The sequence below is a fragment of the Ictalurus punctatus genome, chromosome 14 (genome assembly GCF_001660625.3).
Source record: "Ictalurus punctatus breed USDA103 chromosome 14, Coco_2.0, whole genome shotgun sequence".
Lineage (NCBI taxonomy): Eukaryota > Metazoa > Chordata > Actinopteri > Siluriformes > Ictaluridae > Ictalurus > Ictalurus punctatus.
Window position 1 is genome coordinate 4,435,086 of NC_030429.2, and position 21,812 is coordinate 4,456,897.

Consider the following 21,812-nt stretch of genomic DNA (forward strand, 5'->3'; position numbering starts at 1 on the left):
GTCACACTTCAGCGTTCTAATGGAGTCTGGAGACGCTTACGCTAGCATAGCTTTTGCTTTCCATTTGAAAAAGCTCTCAAGTGTTCTAGCTTTGGCGACATACCGCCGAAGCACTCCTGTGGTTAACAAGGTTAGCTGAGAAGACGACCGAGCAGCCCGAGTTAATGCAGCAGCTTTTCGCCGTATAATATTATATTTGATATTAAACTAGAGCAAATGCTGCACCGGATGTCCGTGTAAAGGCCGCTTGTAAAGTTTTTATTTCTTTAAACCTCGCGACATCTCACTAGGCTTCTAGCCTGGAAAGATAGTAAGTGAATAGTAAAGGCTTGTACTGAGAATTCGTTCCTGTGTGCCGTGCTCTGTAGTAGTGTAACCTCACTCATTACAGTGTTACACTTCTATGCTCTGTGATAATCTGGGCCACAGACTGAAGAACCAACAGAACTCCTGTTTGTGCCAGAGGATGCGCTAAACTCGGCCCAATAAAAGAGACTGTAGCTGATGGAGAGCTTTCAGTGAAGAAATAATTACCCAAATAAGAACCACGGCCAGACACACAGTTCAATGTATACTCTTAATCATTCTTGTATGTCTTTGTAGAACACTGATTTTTGAGGGAGCTGTGAGCCAAGCCAACATCGTGGATATCAAGAGTGGTTTTGGTTTACGTTGTGTTGCGCAGAGAGAGAGAGAGAGAGAGAGAGAGAGAGAGAGAGAGAGAGAGAGGAATGTGGTATGGTGATGTTTTCCCATGCATGTTTTAAAAAGCAAACAAAAGAACTGGAAATTACAGCTGCAAGTATGAATCGTTTTGCTTTTCGAGTATCCTGTGGAGTACTGTCCCGAATATAGAAAATTCTAAATGATTTAGACTTAAATATCACTTTAATAATAATAATAATGATGATGATGATAATAATATTAATGAAGAGAAGCCAGCAGCATGGAAATCATATGTGGGAGGTCAGTTCATTAAATCGAAATGAAGCACTTAAAACTTATTCCAAGAATATCGTCATGCAAGTTCAACCTGCACGTTAAGATCATTCCGTGGTACGAAAGGTAAGTATCGACTGACCGAACATGGGGATAAACGATAAACGTACCTAGAACATGCACGGTTCGCACTGCTGCAGAGAGAAAGCTAACTAGCACGCTCTCGTTTAATGAATTCAATTTTAGCGTTTCGGAAACGCTAGCTAGCGGACCAGAGCACTCTAAGAAATCAGATCGCGTGTGGCTGTAAGAGTCTTTAACTTCGAGGACTAAAGAGCAGAGTAGCACGGATTTAATTTATGGAAACGGCCGTAATCGTATCAACGGTTGTTCCTCTTGGAACACGGTTAAACTTTGTTTTACCAATGGCTAACGCTAGTCAACCGAGGGGGCGTTTTCTTTGGTTTTCCCCGGTCAGAGTTTGGGAACGACGAGTTACAACCTCTGGCCGAAAGCAGCATTAGTTCTATGGATTTACTTGGATGTAGCTACTTAGTTGGGCGCCCCGAGGAGAACGATTTGACTGGCACCGTGTTAAGAAGGGTCACACTGTCTGGTAATGAAGAACTCGATGGCGCTTAGAGAGTTAACAGCAAACGTGCCGACAGTCCGAATCGTATTCATTTCCCGATTTGGTTGCGAAACTTGTCAAATCGATGAAATATTGGTTGCAGCCCTAATGTTTAGGAATTGGATTGTCCAGGGTGAGGCGAAGGGGATTTCCATTTTGAAGATTGTTCTTCTCCGAGGTGGTGTGAAACAAATTCTGTCAGCACTTGGTTTCTTGGGTATCCAGAAAAGGCTTGGAAGTGCTGTCAGGTTGAATGGATCCTATAAATACACTCTTTAAGTGACTGACTAAAAATACCCCTCGACAGACTTCCAATCAATCTAAGAGTGATTGCGGCGTAGGCTGGAGTGGCTAATGCTCGGGCCAGACCCCCTGTCGGGGTCAGCGGTAAGACCTCGCCAACACACACACACATGCACACTCTTACTGATCGGTTTTGCGACCCGAGAATTCGATTTCCTTCAAGTTCAGATGACGAGGCCTTTGACTGAAGAGTAAAGCTCAAGGTATTGGGGGCGACCAGACACAGCCAGCTGTCTGTATTCATCTACCAACAGACTGATCGATTCTGTTTGCCCTGACTTGTCTAAGTGCAATCTCGCTCTCTGGAAAATAATCCTGATTTAAAGTGCACAATTCCTGCAACCCCTCCCTAGCACTATTTCACACTGCGACTTGCTCGGTGGAATCGGGCAAGTCGGCCACAGATACATGAATTCCTCATCATGCAATCTGTTGGCTGATCAATAATTCAATTCTGCCTGTGAGAAGAAGGCATGTCTGGCGCCAATCTCACCTGTACCACCTGGCCTTGGCCCTTAACAAGGTGGACTAACTCTCCTTGAACCAGGCTGAAGTCGTTTGTATGTGTGTGTGTAAGAGAGACCAAGAGCTTGTGTATTTGTGTGTACACGTGGCCCTGACCCCATGCGTGAGCGCTCTCTCTCTCTCTCTCTCTGCAGGCAGTGTTTGTATATCACGGACATCACTCTCATCAGAAGCTAAAGCAGGTAGAGTAGTCTAATTATCAGGACTAGGGTGAACAGTAGGGGCAGGACTCCTGCTGTACAAGACTTCACCGTGCTCCGGCAGTTCATCTGGGGACAAGGACACCAAGCTCGTCTGTGTCATCCAGCTCTTCTCTTCTTTTCCCCCAAACCGTGTGTTTTTCTTCAGCCCATCCTGAGCTCCTGCGCTGACTTTCACGCGAGGCTTGCTAGAGCCGTCAGGAAGATTCCTTCTCTCTGGAAGTTCAAAGCTTGGACAGTTTCCTTTTCTTGTCTGTGAAAGTCCTCTCTTTGTGTCACTCAGTAGTCAAAGCTCAGTTCAGATAAAACAAGGACTGTTTTCATCTGCTTCCTCACTTTGATAACCACGCTATTGGTGTTAGCAGAAGCCCTCTCTCTCTCTCTCTCTCTCTCTCTCTCTCATGCTCTCTCTCTCCTTCTCTCGCGCTCTCTCCTTCTCACGCTCTCTCCTTCTCTCACTCTCTCTCTCTCGCGCTCTCTCTCTCCTCTCGCTTTCTTTCTCTCTCTCTCGCTCTCTCTCTTTCTCTGCTGCCTCCCTTTGTTTGTTTCTTTCTTTTTTTAACTCCCCTATATTAAGCACACAGACAGCCGCACGGATGAGAAAGGGAGAGCGCGGGACGAGAAGCGTCTTTGTGCGTCTGCCAATAGCTGACTCCAGTCGGCACTCTGCATCGGAACTTCTTTCTGCATTTCCTCGGTGCCTTGGAAATATTACTTGGTCAATTGTGGCCTCCAAGCTTTTGTTTTTCACTGCGGGGGGGGGGGAACCACAACGGAAAATTTCACAAGTCCTTCCTCCTCCGTCTGTTTATTGTTCACAGTCTCAGCATCCACCTTCACCCTCATTCTGGCAAAAAAATTAAAAAAAAAACTGTAGTGGAGATGAATGCCTTAGTGTGTTGTTTGGGTATTTTTTTTTGTTGTTGTTTTTTTGTAGGTGTTCTATTTCAGTGGGATTTCTATTGCAAAATAGGGTTGTATATTTTTATTTTATTTGATCACATTCCGGACAAGGCCCCGAGGGAACAGAAACGATCTGCGATAAATTGAACAGTTTTGCTTTAAAGGGCAGATCAGTGCCTCCAGTCGTTGAGAGCCATTTGCCGCGACAATCAGAGATTTAATTAACGGAGTTAGCACAGAGTTAGAACACTCGCATCTGTATCCATGTGACACGGAATAAATAATGAGTGATGAGGGTATTATTGTCGCTGGCCGGTAATCATTGGTTTCATTTGGCTGAACAAATTAGTCCCCCCCCGTCCGTCCCCCCATCTTGCTGAAATCCAAAAGACGTGCTTTTTTTATTTGGTACAGTATTGTTTTTCTAATAACAGGTGTGCAGCATGTTTGAGATGTTTTCAACCCAACGTGGAAATAAAACAAAAAAAAAAACAACAACAAAAAAAACCCGGTCCGGTTTCGAGACGCACATCGAAGCGATGTAGTTCAGGAAATGACGATATTCTCATGGCACGCGAACGTGGTCTGGCATCTCTGTGGCTCGACTCGCCTTCGAGCCGAACATCTAACGTGAATATACACGAGTTTGATGAGAATCGTTTCTCCCCAAGCCAAAAACGTTCCACGAGCGCTGTAGAAATAAGACGCGCTACCCGGACTCCTTTTAATATCCGGATACCGCAATAAAACCTACGTCGTGACTCGATCCGGAATCCGCACGGCCCGCGACGCTGGCCCGGAGTGCCGGAGTCGCTCTTTCCCGTCACACGGAGCCATATTGCAATCTTAGTCGTTGCCCTTTCTGCTGTTTACACAGCCCAGGATGCAACCAAAGAATAGAAACCAATTAAAGCGCTTGTCGGTCACGGAGCATAGCGCGGATGTTTGATTGCAGGCAGAAAAGCCGGCGATGAGGTGTCGTGGTGTTTTGTGGCACGGCGTGTTTCAGGCGGATGACACGAGGACGGTGTGAGATGATCAGCATGAACGCTTCTTAAAATGGCTTGACGGTACTTCAAGTAAACAAACACACGCTATCCCGGGCAGCTGTGTATCGAGAGCGCGCGAGTTAAGAGCGTGCCACAGGAGGAGACGTGACCTGGGATGGGTTTTTTAATAGAAGTCAGTGACTACGTTTACACGGACAGCGATAATCGAATTATCGTCCTTATTCTGAATAAGACAGTATTCTGATTAAGGTGTTTACATGAGTCGCTTTTAGAATATTCCTTTCATGTACCCGTTTTACGCGTTATAGAACATAGCGCGATTAACGTCACACGTCGTTACGTCCCCGCGCCACGCCGTCCGACGTCCCCTCCAGAATTTCACGTATCGACGTACAGTTGGTCTTCGTTATGGCGATGACATCACACGATGCGCTAGGGTTATTCTCGATATCGGGATGAATCATTACTCGCAACACTTTTTTTTCTAAGATCTCGTTGGCGTGATTTATTGTTTACGGTTTAAAGAATTACAAATGAAACGGTACTGAACGGATGCCGTTGATTTGATGTTCTTTTTTTTGTTTCACTTGATCGTCTCCGTCTCTGTAATAAGGATGGGCGATATGGAATTACGACTATATCACGATATTTTCCGGTGTTTATTGCGATGACGATATCAGTGACGATATAAATATAGTACCGTTCGCCACCGATTTAGCTGTGATCTCGAGATCTAAAAGCGAAACTGATTTTCTGTAACCGAACCTGTTCCAGATCATAGAGGTAGCGCCTCGTTTAGCGATTAAACTCCTCCTTAGCTTCACGTCCGGGATATCGCATACGATGAGATCGCCCATCCCTAAAGAAAACTATTGTCAAACTCGGTTTAATGTTTTTTTGTTGTTGTTGTTGTTGTTTTGCAGACAGTTCGTTACCCTATCTGAATCATATATCGTGATGCACATCGTGTATCGTAGGAATGTCCTCAAGTATCGCGATATGATATGATATCTATGTCCTATCGCCCAGCCCTACATGACGTGTCTCGGCTTTTGAGAAGTTGCGAGCTCCTCGGATATATATCGCTCGATTTTTGCGTTCATTCCCGCGACCGCAAAATCCCGGAGGGACCGAATGAGTATGGTACATTTCACTACGTTATGCAAACTGCTCGGTTTGAAACGTCACGCGTCATGGGCCTTATGGAACTCGTCGTATCCATTTGGAGTTTAACGAAGCATGTGCAGATGTTGAAATTCCAAGGAATGCGCCTCCTTTTAGCCGAACCGATGACGCTTCTTGGGTTTTTCAAGAATACATCTAACTGCCGAAGTAATCCGATTCGGCAGTCGCGTGTCCGGACTGAGGAGTGACTAATTGGATTCTTTTGGAAGATGCACAGTTGTTTAAAGTGAAGCTGTGATTCAGCTGCACTGTTTACCCGTGTGTTTTAAATCTTTGTTACAAAAAGTCTTTTTAAACCGAACAGTTTGAGCAGCCGTGTCTGCTTTTAGGATTTATTCTTAGATATAAATGAATGGTCTCGCTTGCCGGATTGCCTTCATAGCCCCCCAGATTGTTCCTTTACCTGGCTGTCTTCACCAAGCTGCCAGCCCCAGATGGACTTCCCCGAATTCGTAAGTCTTTTTGGGATTAGACGCCATCCGTCATTGCCGAGAATTCAAAGTTGCAGCCAGGATCCCTCAGCTGGCACCTGCTGCTGGGGTAATGGTCCCAAAGCCTTCCAGCAAAGAGCTGCGTAAGGATTTTAACCTTAATAGAAATCATTTTCAGATGGAACGGAAATGGCTTTTGCATGCGCCTCGTCTCTGGAGCAGGTGGTCTTTTCAACGTTCGAGACATTTTTTTTATTTATTTATTTTTTGAAATCGCATCACTAAGACTCTCTAAGTTTGGAGAGACTGTGGAGATTTACCGGGGCTATTCCTGACGTCAAGCAACGCAACATAATTCAGTCGGCATTGTCCCTTGCAATTTTCTCCCGGTTGCCAGGCATTATCTAGGACTTTCGCCGTCACGTGACTGCTCCCACTCTCCGAGGACGAGGGCTAACGTGAGCCTCTTCCAAATTACACGAAGCCACCACAGCTGCCAGTACTGATGCACGTGATTGGCTAGAGTTGCTGTGGATCATCAGGATTTGAATTCATTGTCTGCAATGGCAGAACAATAGCGAGTTTATTCCATTTAGGAGCCCCAGTTTGCGTTTTCTGAAAGTGGAACATATTCGTTCTGGGGAAATTGACCTATATGTCAGCGTCTCGGTGCTGCTCTGTGAAATGGTTTGTTCACATGGACAGTTTTAGTCTTCATTCAAACTGCTATAAGTATTACAGTCTGTATTCTGTGTATTTATTGCCCTGCACTCGTCTCACACCGTCGTGTATCTGCACTTTATGTACTCTTATGTACCGTTATGTGTCGCACCATGGTCCCGGAGAAACCACATTTAGGTTCCAAGCTATATAGAGGAATGACAATAAAAACCCACTTGACTTGGGAATTGTTTCTTTGTGGGGCAGCTGATCACGATTCTTGCATTTAGTAAGACTGTTTTACATCGGGTGTGTCTGTAGATTTGTACCAAAGAACTCTTGCTGTAAGCATAAAGACTGAAAGTACTCATCCCAGGACTCTGACTACGTTCACACGCGCATCAAATTCCGTTTAAGGGCTGTGTCCGGGTTGCGGCCGTATTCCCAATTCCATGTTTATATGCGTACGGCCATCGGAATACATACGCGCTTTTCATTTCCCAGGGAGATTCAAGATGCTGCCGTTGCTACCCACAATTCCTTGTGAACCGAGCACACGCATATATTTCCTTTCAGTGGATTTTCTGATTAAAGTGTTTCATTTAATGATTAACGGCACAGGAAGAAATGAATAACGCAATATTAACATTCTAGTAGACTATTATTAACTAACTAGAAAGTCCGATTAAGGAATTGGTAAGTAACGGCACACAGCCTACGTTTACATGGACAGCGCACATCTAATTATTGAGCTTATTCTGAATGAGACAATATTCTGATTAAGGTGTTTACATGAGTCGCTTTTAGAATATTCCTTTCACGTTCCCGTTTTACATGTGTTAGGACAGAGATGGATTAACGGCACACGTCATTACGTCACCGCGCCACGCCGTCCGACGTCCCCTCCAGAATTTCACGTATCGACATACAGTTGGTCTTCGTTAAGGGACCGTATACAGTTCTGGGTGTTTTTATTAAAAATTTTTACGAACGCTTCAAGTGCGGTTAATTATTCATCATGCTGTAGACGACTGCTTAAAACCGTGGGCTGCGTCCCAAACCGCGTACTTACCGTCTATATAGTAGCTGAAATACATGTATTTCTCCTACTATATAGTAGGTAAGTACGCGGTTTGGGACGCAGCCGTGCTCTCGTTTGCCGTGAAACGGTCGAGCGCCGCCGTGTGTATGTGTCCTGTCGCAAAATGCGGTGAAAACTCTCACACGACGTTAATAGCGTGATGAAGGTGCGTACGTGTCTGTAACGCACTTCAATAATGCGACTAAAACAGGAATACTCCACGCGTCTTAATTCCATTTGTGTGTTTTTCAAGTATGACTTTAATCGGATGAAGGTAATTCAAAATCGCCGTTTACATGCTAGTTTCTTAATCAGAGTATCGTCCGAATGGGGTTAATCCCGGATCATCGTCGTCCATGTAAACGTACTGACTGTCGAATATGCGGTAGTTCACTATTCACTATAATCTGTAACTACTATTTCTTTCGTGCCTCCTGGGAAAACCACAAAGAAAAAACTATATAGAGTTTCATAATTAATGCGAAACCGCTACTATTAACGAAGATCGTTTACATAATCAATACGTAATAGCAGACTGTTGATTTGGGTAAGCTGTTAATAATTAGTACATTTTATCATCGCTCCTAGAGAACTATTTACTCACCACGGGTCATCGTAAAGAATGATCCACCGCAGCCGGAGACTACTATTTTAATTATTTTTTTTTCACAGCAAATATCGACTGTTTCATTTATTACCGTTTACAGCTCTTTACGGTATTTATTTATTTATTTATTAATTTATTTTTAAATGTAGAAACTTTTATTATTTTGAAGGCATCTTTGCTCTATAGCATTTCAGTGTATGTACCTAAAACGTTTGCACAGCACTGTGCGTCTGATTTAAAACAAACGTCTGATTAAAACGGGCGTGTTCCACGGGGTGGGAGTCAGAATTTGTGAAATCGGAATATCGTCTTAATCTGAATCGGGGCGATCGGACTGCGGCGTTTACGTGACTCGGTACTGATCAGAACGTCGTCAGATTCCCGATTAATATGGGAATATTGATGTGCATGTAAACGTAATCATTGACATTCAGCTTATAATGAAGGTCCTTTCAACACTTTCAACAATTACTGATCACACGTAGAACAGGACGGGTTCCTTTCGGAGTCCGGTTCCTCTTAAGGTTTCTTCCTCATGCCATTCTCAGGGTGTTTTTCTTTGCCGCTGTTATGTCTGGATCTGAATCTCAATCTGTAAAGTTGCTCTGTGAGGACGTTTATTAGTAAAAGCGCCGTACAAATGGCGTTGAATTGAAATGAATGCGCTGCTAATTTGTGCTCTTAATACATTTCAGGTTGTTCTAAAACAAGCTAGATGTGTAGATTAATGAGTTGCTCGTTCGTACTGATTTGTAGTCATTTGCCTCTTTGTGTCTGTATGTTAGGCTCGCAACAACCTATTGTATGTTGATTTAAAAAGGAAAAAAAAGAAAAAAAAAAGATGAGTGTTGACTGTTCTGTGAGCATTCTGACTCACAGGCATTTACATAGCCTGACAAATGTAGTGACACACAGTCATCTAACACACACTTTTTTTTTCTTTTTTTTCTTTTCTTTTACAAACATAATTGCCCTTTATCTCAGATTTCTTAAGTGTTCATCTGGACGTTTTGTCAAATTGCATAGCAGTAAATCCAGTATGTTGTGTAGCAGTTTGCTTGTAAAATTGTGTGTGTGTGTGTGTGTGTGTGTGTGTGTGTGTGTGTGTGTGTGTGTCTTGGCTCTCGTTTCGGTTCTCTTCAAGGTATACCTGCTGTGCTGTAATGAATTTTAGCCATCCTGGGGACCTACAGCTTTTAATAAGACTCGGACCATAGACCTTTTACAAGGCGTTAATATAGCAGCGGGAATGGATGTGGACAGCAGCAGGTCTTAACATGAAAATGGGGACAAACATTTTGTTCAGTAAATAAATATATTTCCAATGAGGATATTCACATGAAATTTTCACAATATAAAGAATTTACAACATTAAAGTCCATAAATGAAGTTGTGTGTAATAAAGAGGAATGACACGGGGAGGAAAAAGTATTGAACACGCTAACTGAAATGTATTTAATACTTAGTGGAGAAGGCTCTGTTTGTAATGACGGCTTCCTGTATGAAGAAATGAATGGGTCGCGGTATTCAGGTGTGATTTTTGGGCCGTTCTTCTAAACATACTGTCTTTCAATCTTGTTCAATTGGATTGGAGTCAGGTGATTGACTGGGCCGTTCTAACGTCTTGATTTTTTTTCTCTGAAACCAATTGAGAGTTATCTTTGCTGTATGTTTGTATCGTTGTCCTGCTGGAAGACCACCCACGTCTCATCTTCATCATCCTGGTGGTGGATGCAGCAGATTCTTCTCAAGAATCTCCCGGTAAAGGGCTCCATTCATCATTCCTTCAATTATATGAAGTCTGCCGGTACCATGTGATGAAAAACAGCCCCACACCATGATGCTTCACCTCCACACTTCACTGTTGGTGTAGTGTTTTTAGGGTGATGTTCCGACCGATATCAGCCGGTTCCTTGGCTTGTAGAACTGCTTTTTCTTAGCGTGTTCAAATACTTTTTTTTCCCGTGACATTCCATTTTATTACACATAACTTTAATTTATGGATTTTAATGTTGGGATTTCTTTATATGTGTGGATCTCTTGAGTTAATACCGATGTCTGGTGAAAATTTCATCTGAATAGTCTCATTGGAAATATAGTTACTGAAAAAAAAAATGTCGAAGCGTTCAATACTTATTTCCAACACTGTACGTGTTTAACGCTCGTATAGCCTTAGGAACACAACTCCTACCATAGCTGGCCTTTCTGCACATTGGTAGTCTTATACCTGCTGGCAGAAGGAAGGAGGATGAAATACTGATAAAGTGGATGGTCTGGATCATTGGATCCAGATCCACCTGCACTCTTGTTCACATTAATAGTCCAAAGGTGCAGGCCCTTTCCTTGCAATATAAATAAAAATCAGAAATTGACTGAAAATGTAGCGCATTCATCAGCATTTGCTTTGGTGGAGTTTAAGCGTTCTGTATGCGTCTCGTTTCTGTTCGTTTTCTGAGGCGGTCGCTTTGAGCAGTTCCTCGTCTCGCTTTTCTTCTAGGTCTGAATCCGGAGAAGGAGTACTTTTCTGACCAGTTCCTGCGAATCAGAGTAGGCTGTTAGGTCCTGATGCGATTCAAACTGACAGGCCACTCCTCCACCTCTCGCCCTCCTGTTTGAGAGTCACTCGTGAGCAGGCTCATTCATCACACCGCCAGCACCTGCCTTTGTTGCCTTCATTAGACTTTTCCTTGGCACTCTCATCAGTGGATTAGTAAAGGCTCAGGATTTTCCCAATGTTTGTGTAAGAACGTGAAAAAGCAACAAAAAAACCCCAAAACGAATCTGGTGCAGAATTATGGAGACCTTCAAGTGTGACTCCTTTTACATAACCTAAGGGAAACTTCTTCCTGTTATTATTTCTCTCTTCCCGCGTCTTTCCCGCGGCTTTGTTCGTCCATGTCCTGCTTCGCAATTCGTGTTCCAGCTGCACTCTTGTTCACATTAGTAGCCCAAAGGTGTAGGTCCTTTCCTTGCAATATAAATAAAACCTCCTGAAGCCCGGGGTTTTAGTGCTGAGCCTCAGTTCAATGTCGATGATCGCAGGCCTCACACACTGCTAACCAGGTCCCTCATCCAGTTTTCGGAGATGCGTTTCTTTCCTATTTTTCATTCACTGAGTGGATATATTTTGAGATCTGAGGGGAAAAAGGTCTGACTAGATTGAAAATCAAAGATCTTGTCATCATCTCTGTTAGGGTTGCTTTTGTTGAGTGAAAATATACTCCACTACCTCCCCCACCTCCACCTCCACCCCTTCCTCACTCTGCCTTTTGTTTGTTTTCTCTTCTCTTGGTTTTGAATCTGGCCGACGATTGATAAGCCCGAATCCATGAAAATCTGAAGTGTGTGTGTGTGTGTGTGTGTGTGTGTGTGTGTGTGTGTGTGTGTGTTAGGGAGGGATGCAGCGGGTGTACTTGTTTATCTACCTCGGCTTCTCCAGATGGTGCACAGCAGAAAGAATCTACTTCCTGACACGCTCTCTTTGTCTCCTTTCTCATTATCGCCCGGCTGTGGGCTCTCCTAGGAATCTGGGCGAGTTTTCAGGGCCAGAACACACACACACCACATACCACATGATGCAGAAAGTGTGACTTATTAGCAGGAGAGACACAGGAGCGAATGAGATGTAGATGAAAGTGTGCGTGTTTATATGTTTTGCATAACCCTATGGAGATTCAGGGTGCCGTTGTTCTCTACATGAATATGCTAATGTGTACCCAAAAGTGGTAAACATTTTAATATCTCTTGTGGTTTCATATGGTGACTGGTGACTCGTGCTATATAATCTATATGAAGAGTCAGTTGTTTTGCCACCCAGATAGAGCGGATAATGAAAAAGCCCTCGAAGCAGATCTGGATGCGTGTCTCATGAGCTGTGTGCCTGGGCGCGTGCACGTCCACGTCATCGAGGCCTGTTTCATACTCGTTTGTTGCCGTTCATTGACAAGTCTGACCTAATGTCCTCTGGGTTGTTGTGCTGTTTGGCTGCCATGATCGACTTTCTCTTCGTTTTGCCGCTCTTCTAGCTTCAAATTGATGGACAGTCAATTTGAGCGGGCGAAGATAACGGCATTGTGTCAGTGGCCACCGATCCGGCCGTTATCTACTGCTTCTAGGCTAGCTAACAACCCAGAGAGACCCGTACTGCAATTATCGGCTTCTCTGCTCTGATGTGCTTACCTTGGCCTGAGGTGTGTTCGGTACATATCTTTTATGCCCCCCTCTCGCTATCTCTCATGGGCAGGTTGTCATTGCTGGTGGCATCGCTCGTGGATGGGCGGGGGGTGGGGGTCATGTTTCAAACAATGACATTACCATCTTTATTTGACGCTGTCACATTCACGGTACGGTGAGAGGAGTTTAGTGGTTCAGACTAGTCTCGATACTGTTAAATCGCTCACTTTTTGCATATTCCTTTGCTGACTCGAGTCCTTTAATGAGCTGAAGTCAGAACTTCAGAACTTCAGGGCAGAGGCTCCCCAGGTCTGGAGTTAACAAGCCCTATTCGATCCTATACTTTGCTTTTGAAATTCATGAACTCTGTTAGGGAAATGTTCTCTAAATAAAAGTTCGAGGATTAAATCAACGGAAATCAGTAATAGAATAACATGAAATGTTCCGCTGTGGGAAGCAACTTCATTAAATCGCAGTAAAGGGAATAAAATCTTGTGTACTTATCTTATTAGGTATAATGCAAGCTCGGTACATATTTAAAGCCTTGAACAAAAGGTTCAGCTAAGCACACTTTATTTTTAGCATTTTATTAACAAGATTATATTTAGTAGGTTTTTAAGTTTTCACAAAGGGTTTTTTTTTTTTTTTTTTTTTAACCAAACCTCGTTGCAGTCAAGCTTCAAAAAGCATGGAGGTCTCTTGCTAGCAACAAGCTAGTCAGCTAGTCAACTGTGTTTTCCTCCTCAAAACAGTGAGCTGTACAGTCAGTGTTATGGATTTACCAAGCGAATGTCTGTATGTTGATCGATCTAAAGTGAATGCTTGTGTACGTACAGCATACTTTATTTAACGGTTTAAATAAAGAAAAAGTGCTACTTTGTTTACTGCTCATGCTGTGAGCAGCCATGTTGATTTGATGTCACTTGTTGAACACAGAGAAGACCATTCAGAGTTCCAGAGTAGGAATGGTGAGTTGAGGGGGGTGGGGTTTTTTTTTTTTTAGACTAGACAAGTTAGTCTAGTCTAGTCGAATGCAGCGTAATATCAGTGTCGTCGTGTCAAAGCGGAGGCATAAAACTGGTTGCTAGAGCCAAACTTTACCGGTTTTTCACACATTTAAACCGGCTTGCTTTTGTTTCGTGTTCTCAGTCGGATCTATCTCGAGGAAAAACCTGAGTGCAGAAATGAGGAAAAGATTTTACTGGCACAACACCTGAGCTAAGAAAGAACAACACTCTGGCTAGCAACAAGGTGTTACCAAATTTAATCTGTCAAGGTTACAGGGGTTTCAGATTCATAAATGTATTAAATGTAGGTCAGGTAATGAGAAGTTACTGTACATAAGCATTTTTTGTTTAATTTAAAAGAGCTCTTCAGTGTCTGAGATAAAAACGCCTGCGCTGCCTGTTTAAAGTGCTCCTGAAATCAAAATGGGCGTTTTAAGAGCTTTCTGTACTCGTCCCTTTTGTACGGACTGTATGTATCTAGAAAAAAAAGATATTTTCATTTTAGTTTTATAGTTCGTCACTTATGGGGAAAACAGATACAGTGGATATATATATATATATATATATATATATATATATATATATATATATATATATATATATATATATATATATATATATATATATATATATATATATATATGGATGGATAGATATATAATATGGATGGATATATAGAGATAGGTGTATGTATGTATATATATATATATATATATATATATATATATATATATATATATATATATATAATATAATATATAATATAATATATAATATATATATATACACACACACACACCCCTGTTAAAATGGCAGGTTTTTGTGAAATCAAGTAAAATCATGTCAGAACCTTTTTCTACCTTTTTATTGTGAAAGTGTAGCGTATAAAACACTCAGAAAAAACTAGAAAAAACAAAAAACTTCCAATACCCAGCTTGCATGAGTGTGCACATCCTTTTATAATTAGGAATGAATCAACCAATCACACTTAAACTCATGTTAAATACTAATTAGTGTACACCTGCTATCAATTAAATTAAATTAACTTGATTAACCCCAAGTAAAGTACAGCTGTGCCTATAGGGTTTTCCTGACGGCTTCTTGGTAACATCCAACTGGAAACGCCATGGGCCACAATGAGCTTACAAAGCAGGTATGGGATCTCACAGTTCAGAGAGAGAGAGAGAGGGTGAACATTTTTTTTCCCAAGGCATTGGATACACCATGGAGCACTGTAAAGGCAATAATCAACAAGTGGAGAAAATATGGCATGACCGTGACACTACTAAGAATGGGACGTCCCTCTAAAATTGATGAGAAGATCAGGAGAAAACTGGTCAAGGAGGCTTCCAGGCCCATCTCTGGACGATGGGGTAGGGTGGCAAGACGGAAGCGTTTTTTAACCAAGATAAAATAAAATAAATAAAAAAATACATCCAATCTCCCAAATCACTGGGGCTGCGGTGGCTTGGCGGTTAAGGCTGTGAGTTACTGATCAGAAGATCGGGATTTCAAGCCCCAGCGCTGCCAAGCCACCACTGATGGGCCCTCTCTGCTCCAGGGGCGCTGTATCACGGCTGACCCTGTGCTCTGACCCCAACTTCCTAACATGCTGGGGTATGCGAAGGAAAGAATTCGGCTGTGCTGTAATGTATATGTGATCAATAAAGACTCCTTATCAAAACCATGTGGAATAACGTGTTCCGTCTGATGAGACCAAAGTTGGCCATAATACCAAAAGATATCTTTGGCGCAAAATAAAACCATACTTTGGGGCTGTTTTCCTTCAGCTGGACCTGGGGTATTTAATCAGGGTGGAGGGAATAATGAATAGCTCCAAATACCGGTCAAGTTTGGTGCTAAAACACTTAAGATGAAGAGGAATGACAACGACCCGAAGCAAACCTCCAGATCAACGAAGGAACGGCTCCAACCAAAACAAGTTCAAGGTTTTGGAATCCAGACCTAAATCCGATCACAGATCTTTGGGGTGACCAGAAGAGGGCTGTGAAGAGGAGATGCCCAGCTAATTTGACAGAGTTAGAATGCTTTTGCAAGGACAAATGGCAAAATATTGTTATAAAGTTTTAATTTCACAATAAAGGTAGAAAAGGTTCTGATATGATTTAACTTGATTTCACAAAAACCTGCAATTTTACCAGGGGTGTGTAGACTTTTTAGATCCACTGTGACATTTTTTGATGATATTCTGTATTAGTCTTACGTTTGTCCAATTAAATGCGCTCTAAAAGATGTACTATGGTCCCGCCCCTTTACAGTAGTAGCTTGTTCGCAGCAAATACAGTTCATTGGTGTGTTTTTACCTCGACTATCCTGTGGTTGAGAACAATGGTTGCTGTTTATTCATTTCAACGAGGGAAGGATTTGTGCGAGTTATATGACGAGCACTTTTCGGATGAGCGCTTGACCAACTCTGGGCTGTTCAGTGCTGAAAAGTCGCTAACTCGCGTTGATCGAGAATGAGATTCGGTCTTTATACACCATCACGGCTTCTCCGTCAGTAACAGTGAGTGATATCATTTTATCTACTATATAGACACCTCTCCGTCACCATCCGCATCGCTGGCGCTCGACCTCGGCTCAGGCCAAAAAACGCACAGCGACTCGTCGTCGAGGACTTTGTCCTCGTTAAATCGGACAGGCGTGGGTGAAGGCGGTGGTGAGCAATCCTCCGCAGTGGAAAATGGCTCTCATTAAACCTTTTTGCCGTTCCATATTTAGCTAGTTTGTTAAGCTACTGTCATATTTGCATGCGTCTCAAAATCACTCAAGCGCTTCAACATGCTAGCACTTTGACTTCCTGTTTCAGAAGGAAATGCAGTAAAACATGCGGAATCAACTCGCAGCTTAGAATGGATTTCCCGGGGACTTTATTTATCTGTACACGTTAGACATGTCTGGTTATGTTCAGCCAGGAAACCGTTTATATTTGGAATTACAGTACATAGAGGAGATGTTTTTATGTGATTACTGCTCGCCGCTTGGGGACAGATCTTTATTTGGCATTTGAGCAGGTGTTCCTGTGTGGAGTCAAGATAAACTCATTTGTTCCTCCTCATTTGTAAGTCGCTTTGGATAAAAGCGTCTGCTAAATGAATAAATGTAAATAAACTTTTCTTTAGAAAATCACTCTTATTAGTGTTTGATCAACGACTAATCAATACTATGTTGGTGTTCTTCTTGACGTTAAAATCGAATTGTCATTTCAGTCCATTTTTGGATAATGAAACTTTAGTTTTAGGAATTCTAACGGGCAGGAAAGAGGCATGTGAGGTCGGTATGTTCTATGGTTTCTAGCCTCCTCTGGACCAATACATCTGACCAAATACACTATATGGCCAGAAGTGTGTGCCCACCTGACCGTCACACCTGTATGTGGTTGTTGAACGTCCCATCCCAGATTTATTCCCTCTTTCCTGTTATAATAACCTCCACTCTTCTGGGAAGGTTTTCCACTAGATTTGGGGGCGTGGCTGTGGGGATTTGTGTTCATCCAGCTACAAGAGCATTAGTGAGATCAGGCACTGATGTCGGGATGTTGAGGAGGTCTGGGGTGCAGTCGTGTTCCAGTTCATCCCAAAGGTGTTCAGTTGGGGTTGAGGTCAGGGTTCTGTGCAGGACACTCGAGTTGTTCCAGTCTAACCTTCACATACCACGTCTTCATGGAGCTCGCTTTGTGCACAAGAGCACGGTCATGCTGGAACAGCTTTGGGGTCTCTTGGTTCCAGTGAAGGGAAATTGTAATGCTACAGCATACAAAGACATTTTAGACAATAGTGTTCTTCCAACTTTGTGGTAACAGTGTGGCGAAGAACCATACGGCTGAGATGGTCTGGCGTCCGAGTACTTTTGACCGTACGGTGGCTTAGTGGTTAGTACGTTTGCCCCGCACCTCCGGGGTTGGGTCCTGTCTCCACCCTGATCTCCCCATGCTTCGAGGGATTCCTCCTAGTACTCTGGTCCGCAGTGTGTGTGAGGGGTTGGCCCTCCGTCCAGGGTGTACCCCCCCCCCCCCCCCCCCCCCACCACCACCTCGTGCCCTGGGATAGGCTCCAGGCTCCCTGCTACCCTGTGTAGGATGAGCATTACAGAAAATAGATCGTTGGATGGCTGGATCCCTGGAATGCACTCTAGAAAAGAATAATTGTGACCAAAGAAATTTAGTCACGAAAGGCTGAATAGATTTCAAGCAGCTCAATAATTCATGAACTCGTCCAGACGGTTGACACATTAAAGGGGGAAAAAAAATCACTGGCTTTGGAAACAATTCTCTCCCAATGGGGAGTTATGTCTTTCAGCATGGCCGTGTCCATATCCACAAGACACGAAGGCAAAGGAACAACTCGCAACCCAGCTGAAATAAGACAGTAGCACATTAACATGTGGTACACATAGATCAACACGTGAACATTTCATGCACACCGAGTTGCTTCCTTTGGTTTTCTGTCTCCTTTGGGTGTGCTCATGCTCTCGGTCTTCCATAAATATTCAAGCCCATGTGCAGACCATAACTTTTCATTCAGCAGGCATACTAGTCCAAGTGCAGTGAGAGTCCTGTTTCCCCCACTGCGCTTCTCCCCATACTCTACTCTCAACCTTTCACACATGACTTCTCTCACATCTTTCTTCTCAGCTAAGAGCTAGTGAGGATGTCTCTCCTGTAGAGCCCTGTACTACCTCGTCTTTGACTGCAGACTGTGTTACTATTCCCTGACATGTGAATAGTTGTGATCGGATAGGATGTGATCGGGAGTACGGCCCTCGCGTTCGATGACTCTATCGCAGGTTGTGCTAGAGAGGTTCTCAAACCGGCTAGTTTACTGGCTGAGTACACGTCGTCACAGCTCTCTGACGTTTTTTGTTCGTTTTTTAAAAATTTTTTTTTTAGGAAAACTAGTTGAATTGGTGAAATCGCAATCGCGCAAAAGTGTCTTTTGTTTTTTTGGTAAATGAGACCTTTTTAGCTGCACTCATGTTCGATACGCATGAACCGAAGGAGGCTTTGGCTTAAAGTGCGTTGTAACGACGTAACCTGACGCGTCTCTGACGAAAAATTTCAAACCCCTCGGAATATTGCCGAGTTTCCTTGATTTTGCGCCGATTCCTGCGAGAGCACGATCCCGGACGGACCATCTGACGCGCTTCACGTAGTCTCCGAGGTTCGCGTAATGGGTTGCGAATGAAGCTTTACTCCTAATTCTTTCTCAGTGCACACGTTGGTCCAAACCGCGGAGTCTGAAGAACGCCGTAATCGCTTACAGTGGCGCGGTGCTTTGGTTCAGAGCGCTAATGACTTGGTGTTTGGGAGAGTGATGTTAAGCTTTTGGTGGTTACAGCCACAATTTGCTCATCTAATGGACCTTGTATATTTCGATCTGGTTTTTAAAGTTTATTTATTTATTTATTTTTCTGATACAGAAAGCACTTAGCTAAAAATCTAATTAACACCAATTTACTCCAAATGGTTAATCAACCGTGAGATGTTCAGTGTTTAAGTTTTGGTTCAGCAATCATTAAACAATACCATTATTCTTTTTCTTCTTCCTCTTCTTCTTCCTAATATTATTATTATTATTATTATTATTATTATTATTATTATTATTATTATTATTATTATAAATAAACGGGGGCAGTGGTGGCTTGGCGGTTAAGGCTTATTGGAAGGTCTCGGATTCAAGCCCCAGTACTGCAAAGCTGCCACTGTTGGGCCCTTGAGCAAGGCCCTTAACCCTCTTTGCTCCAGGGGCGCTGTATCATGACTGACCCTGCACTCTGACCCCAACCTCCTGACATGCTGGGGTATGCAAAGAAAAGAATTTCACTGTGCTATAATGTAGTGGTTCCCAAACTTTTCCAGGGCGAGGCCCCCCAAATGGCATTAACATTTGACCGAGGCCCCCCTTTTGCAAGATGTCTTTAAAACACATTAAAAATGAATATATCCCCCTTTTTTATTAATAATTACATCTTTACATTACATTAGGAATGGCGTGTGCGTGTGCGTGTGCGTGTGTGTGTGTGTGTGTGTGGTTGTCTGAGAGTGAGAAAGAGAAAATCATGTATTTATTTTTCACACCAAATTGTTGAGTGGTCTTTGAAAACCACTGCTTTAATGTATATGTGATTTAATAAAAACTCGTTCTCAGTAATAATAATAATAATAATAATAATAATAATAATAAAGGGGGCATGGTGGCGTCGTGGTTAGCGCATTTGTCTCACACTTCCACGCTTGCAGGTTCGATTCCCGCCGCTGTTCTGTGTGCGGAGTTTGCATGTTCTCCCCGTGCTGCGGGGGTTTCCTCCGGGTACTCCGGTTTCCTCCCCCAGTCCAAAGACATGCATGGTAGGCCGATTGGCGTATGTGTATGAGTGTGTATGTGAGTAGTGTATGAGTGTGCCTTGCGATGGACTGGCAACCCATCCAGGGTGTACCCCGCCTTGTGCCCCATGCTCCCCCAGGATAGGCTTCAGGTTTCCCCTCCGACCCTGAAGGATAAGCAGTACAGAAAATGAATGGATGGCTGGATGGATAATAATAATAATAATAATAATAATAGTAAAAGTTTTATAACATTAATCTTAGAATTTCATAAGATCACATTTGGCTGCCTGTATGCAGCGAAACAGCTTGAAGCATAATTAGGTGTTTGATTAATACGTATCTGTCTTGCAGCGAGCTCAATTACTGAGCTGATAAGCAGTGACTGAGGAAGATTATACTTTGTAATTTCAGCCTTGTACTTACTTATTTATTGATGTACTTAAAACATGCATTGAACCTAAATGACCGTTGTCTGTCTGTCTGTCTGTCTCTCTCTCTCTCTCTCTCTCTTCTCTTTTACAGTGATCTGTCCAGCCACTCACTCTGGCTTTAGTTCAGGTAAGATAATGAGCTACCTCTTTTGTTCTTTCTTTCTCCTGCATCTGCCATTCACTTTAAATAGACTCGTATACGTCCACTCACATCACTGCTTTCTCTGTCTGTCTGTCTGTCTGTCTGTCTGGCTGTCTCTCTCACCGTCTCTGTCTTTCTCTCAAATGAGTTTCCTCTCATTAAATGTTTCCAGAAGAATAGAAAATCAATGGTGCGTACCAGTGTTAAAGAACTCCCCCCCCCCCTTAATTCATCAATCCTTACCTGTTTCTTTTTTTGTCTTTCTCTCTCTCTCTCTCTCTCTCTCTCTCTCTCTCTCTCTCTCTCTCTCTCTCTCTCGCTCTCTCCTCTGAATTGCATTGCCTCGCTGAGGGAGGAAAAACAAAGGTAAGATCAGCTGCTTTCAGAAGTAATCTGCCTGTTTGTCGGTGTGAGAGCGTAAGCTCGGATGCCTGTCTAGGCCTTTTTCTTTTCTTTCTTTTTTTTTTTTTCTTTCCATGCCCGTCTGGATTGTTTAACATCCACCCGACGAAAAAAAAAGAAAGAAAGAAAGAAAAAAACCCTTCTGTAAAGCTTTATTTGGCCTGACACATATCTCCACTGCTTGGAGTACAATTTATAAAGTTTTTTTTTTTTTTTTTTTTTTTCCCTCCCGACCCACCCCCACCCATATCTCCGGCAAGCATTGAAGTTAGACCAAGTTAGAGCAAAGGTCACACCTCTTCATTCGTTACTTCTCTCTCTCTCTCTCTCTCTCTCTCTCTCTCTCTCTCTCTCTCTCTCTCTCTCTCTCTTCTCTCCAGTGTGATTTTGAATAGGTCAGGCTCAAGGTTCTAGCACATTACGCATCGTGTCATGCGGACACAATTTAAGGAGCCGTACAGTTATTTATTTATTTATTTATTCATTTATTTTCCTTGGACGGCATTTTCACAGTCAGAACTTTTTTTTTTTTTTTTTTAATTTTTTTTTTTTTGCTCCTTCACTGTCTCAGTTTGGCGCATTATGGCCTCAGTTCACCTAGAGACCAAGTTACACACACATGCATACACACACACACACACACGCGCGCGCGCGCGCGCGCTATAAAGTAGGGAGCTGGCCGTTTTTCAGGCTGTTGTGCTGCTATCTGCAGCCGAACAGCTTTGCTAACCCCGCTCGGCTGAGTGGGAAAACAATGCTTGCTCCTTCTTTTTTTCCCCCTTTTTTTTTTTTATCTCCTCCAACGGGCCTTTTTTTTTTTTTTTTTTTTTTTGTTC

At 43.0% G+C, this 21,812-nt stretch overlaps 1 protein-coding gene across 2 annotated transcripts in view; it reads left to right on the forward strand.

The window, feature by feature from the left end:
- Window positions 1-21,812, forward strand: part of plxnb2b (plexin b2b) — a 158,550-nt gene that overhangs the window by 13,647 nt on the left and 123,091 nt on the right. Inside the window, exons 2-3 of one of the 2 annotated variants that reach the window (XM_053685569.1) lie at window positions 20,524-20,559; window positions 20,926-20,940. In XM_053685569.1, coding sequence (XP_053541544.1) covers window positions 20,524-20,559; window positions 20,926-20,940 — 51 coding nt within the window. The remainder of the gene's footprint in view (window positions 1-20,523; window positions 20,560-20,925; window positions 20,941-21,812) is intronic. The other variant, XM_053685570.1, reaches the window with a different exon arrangement.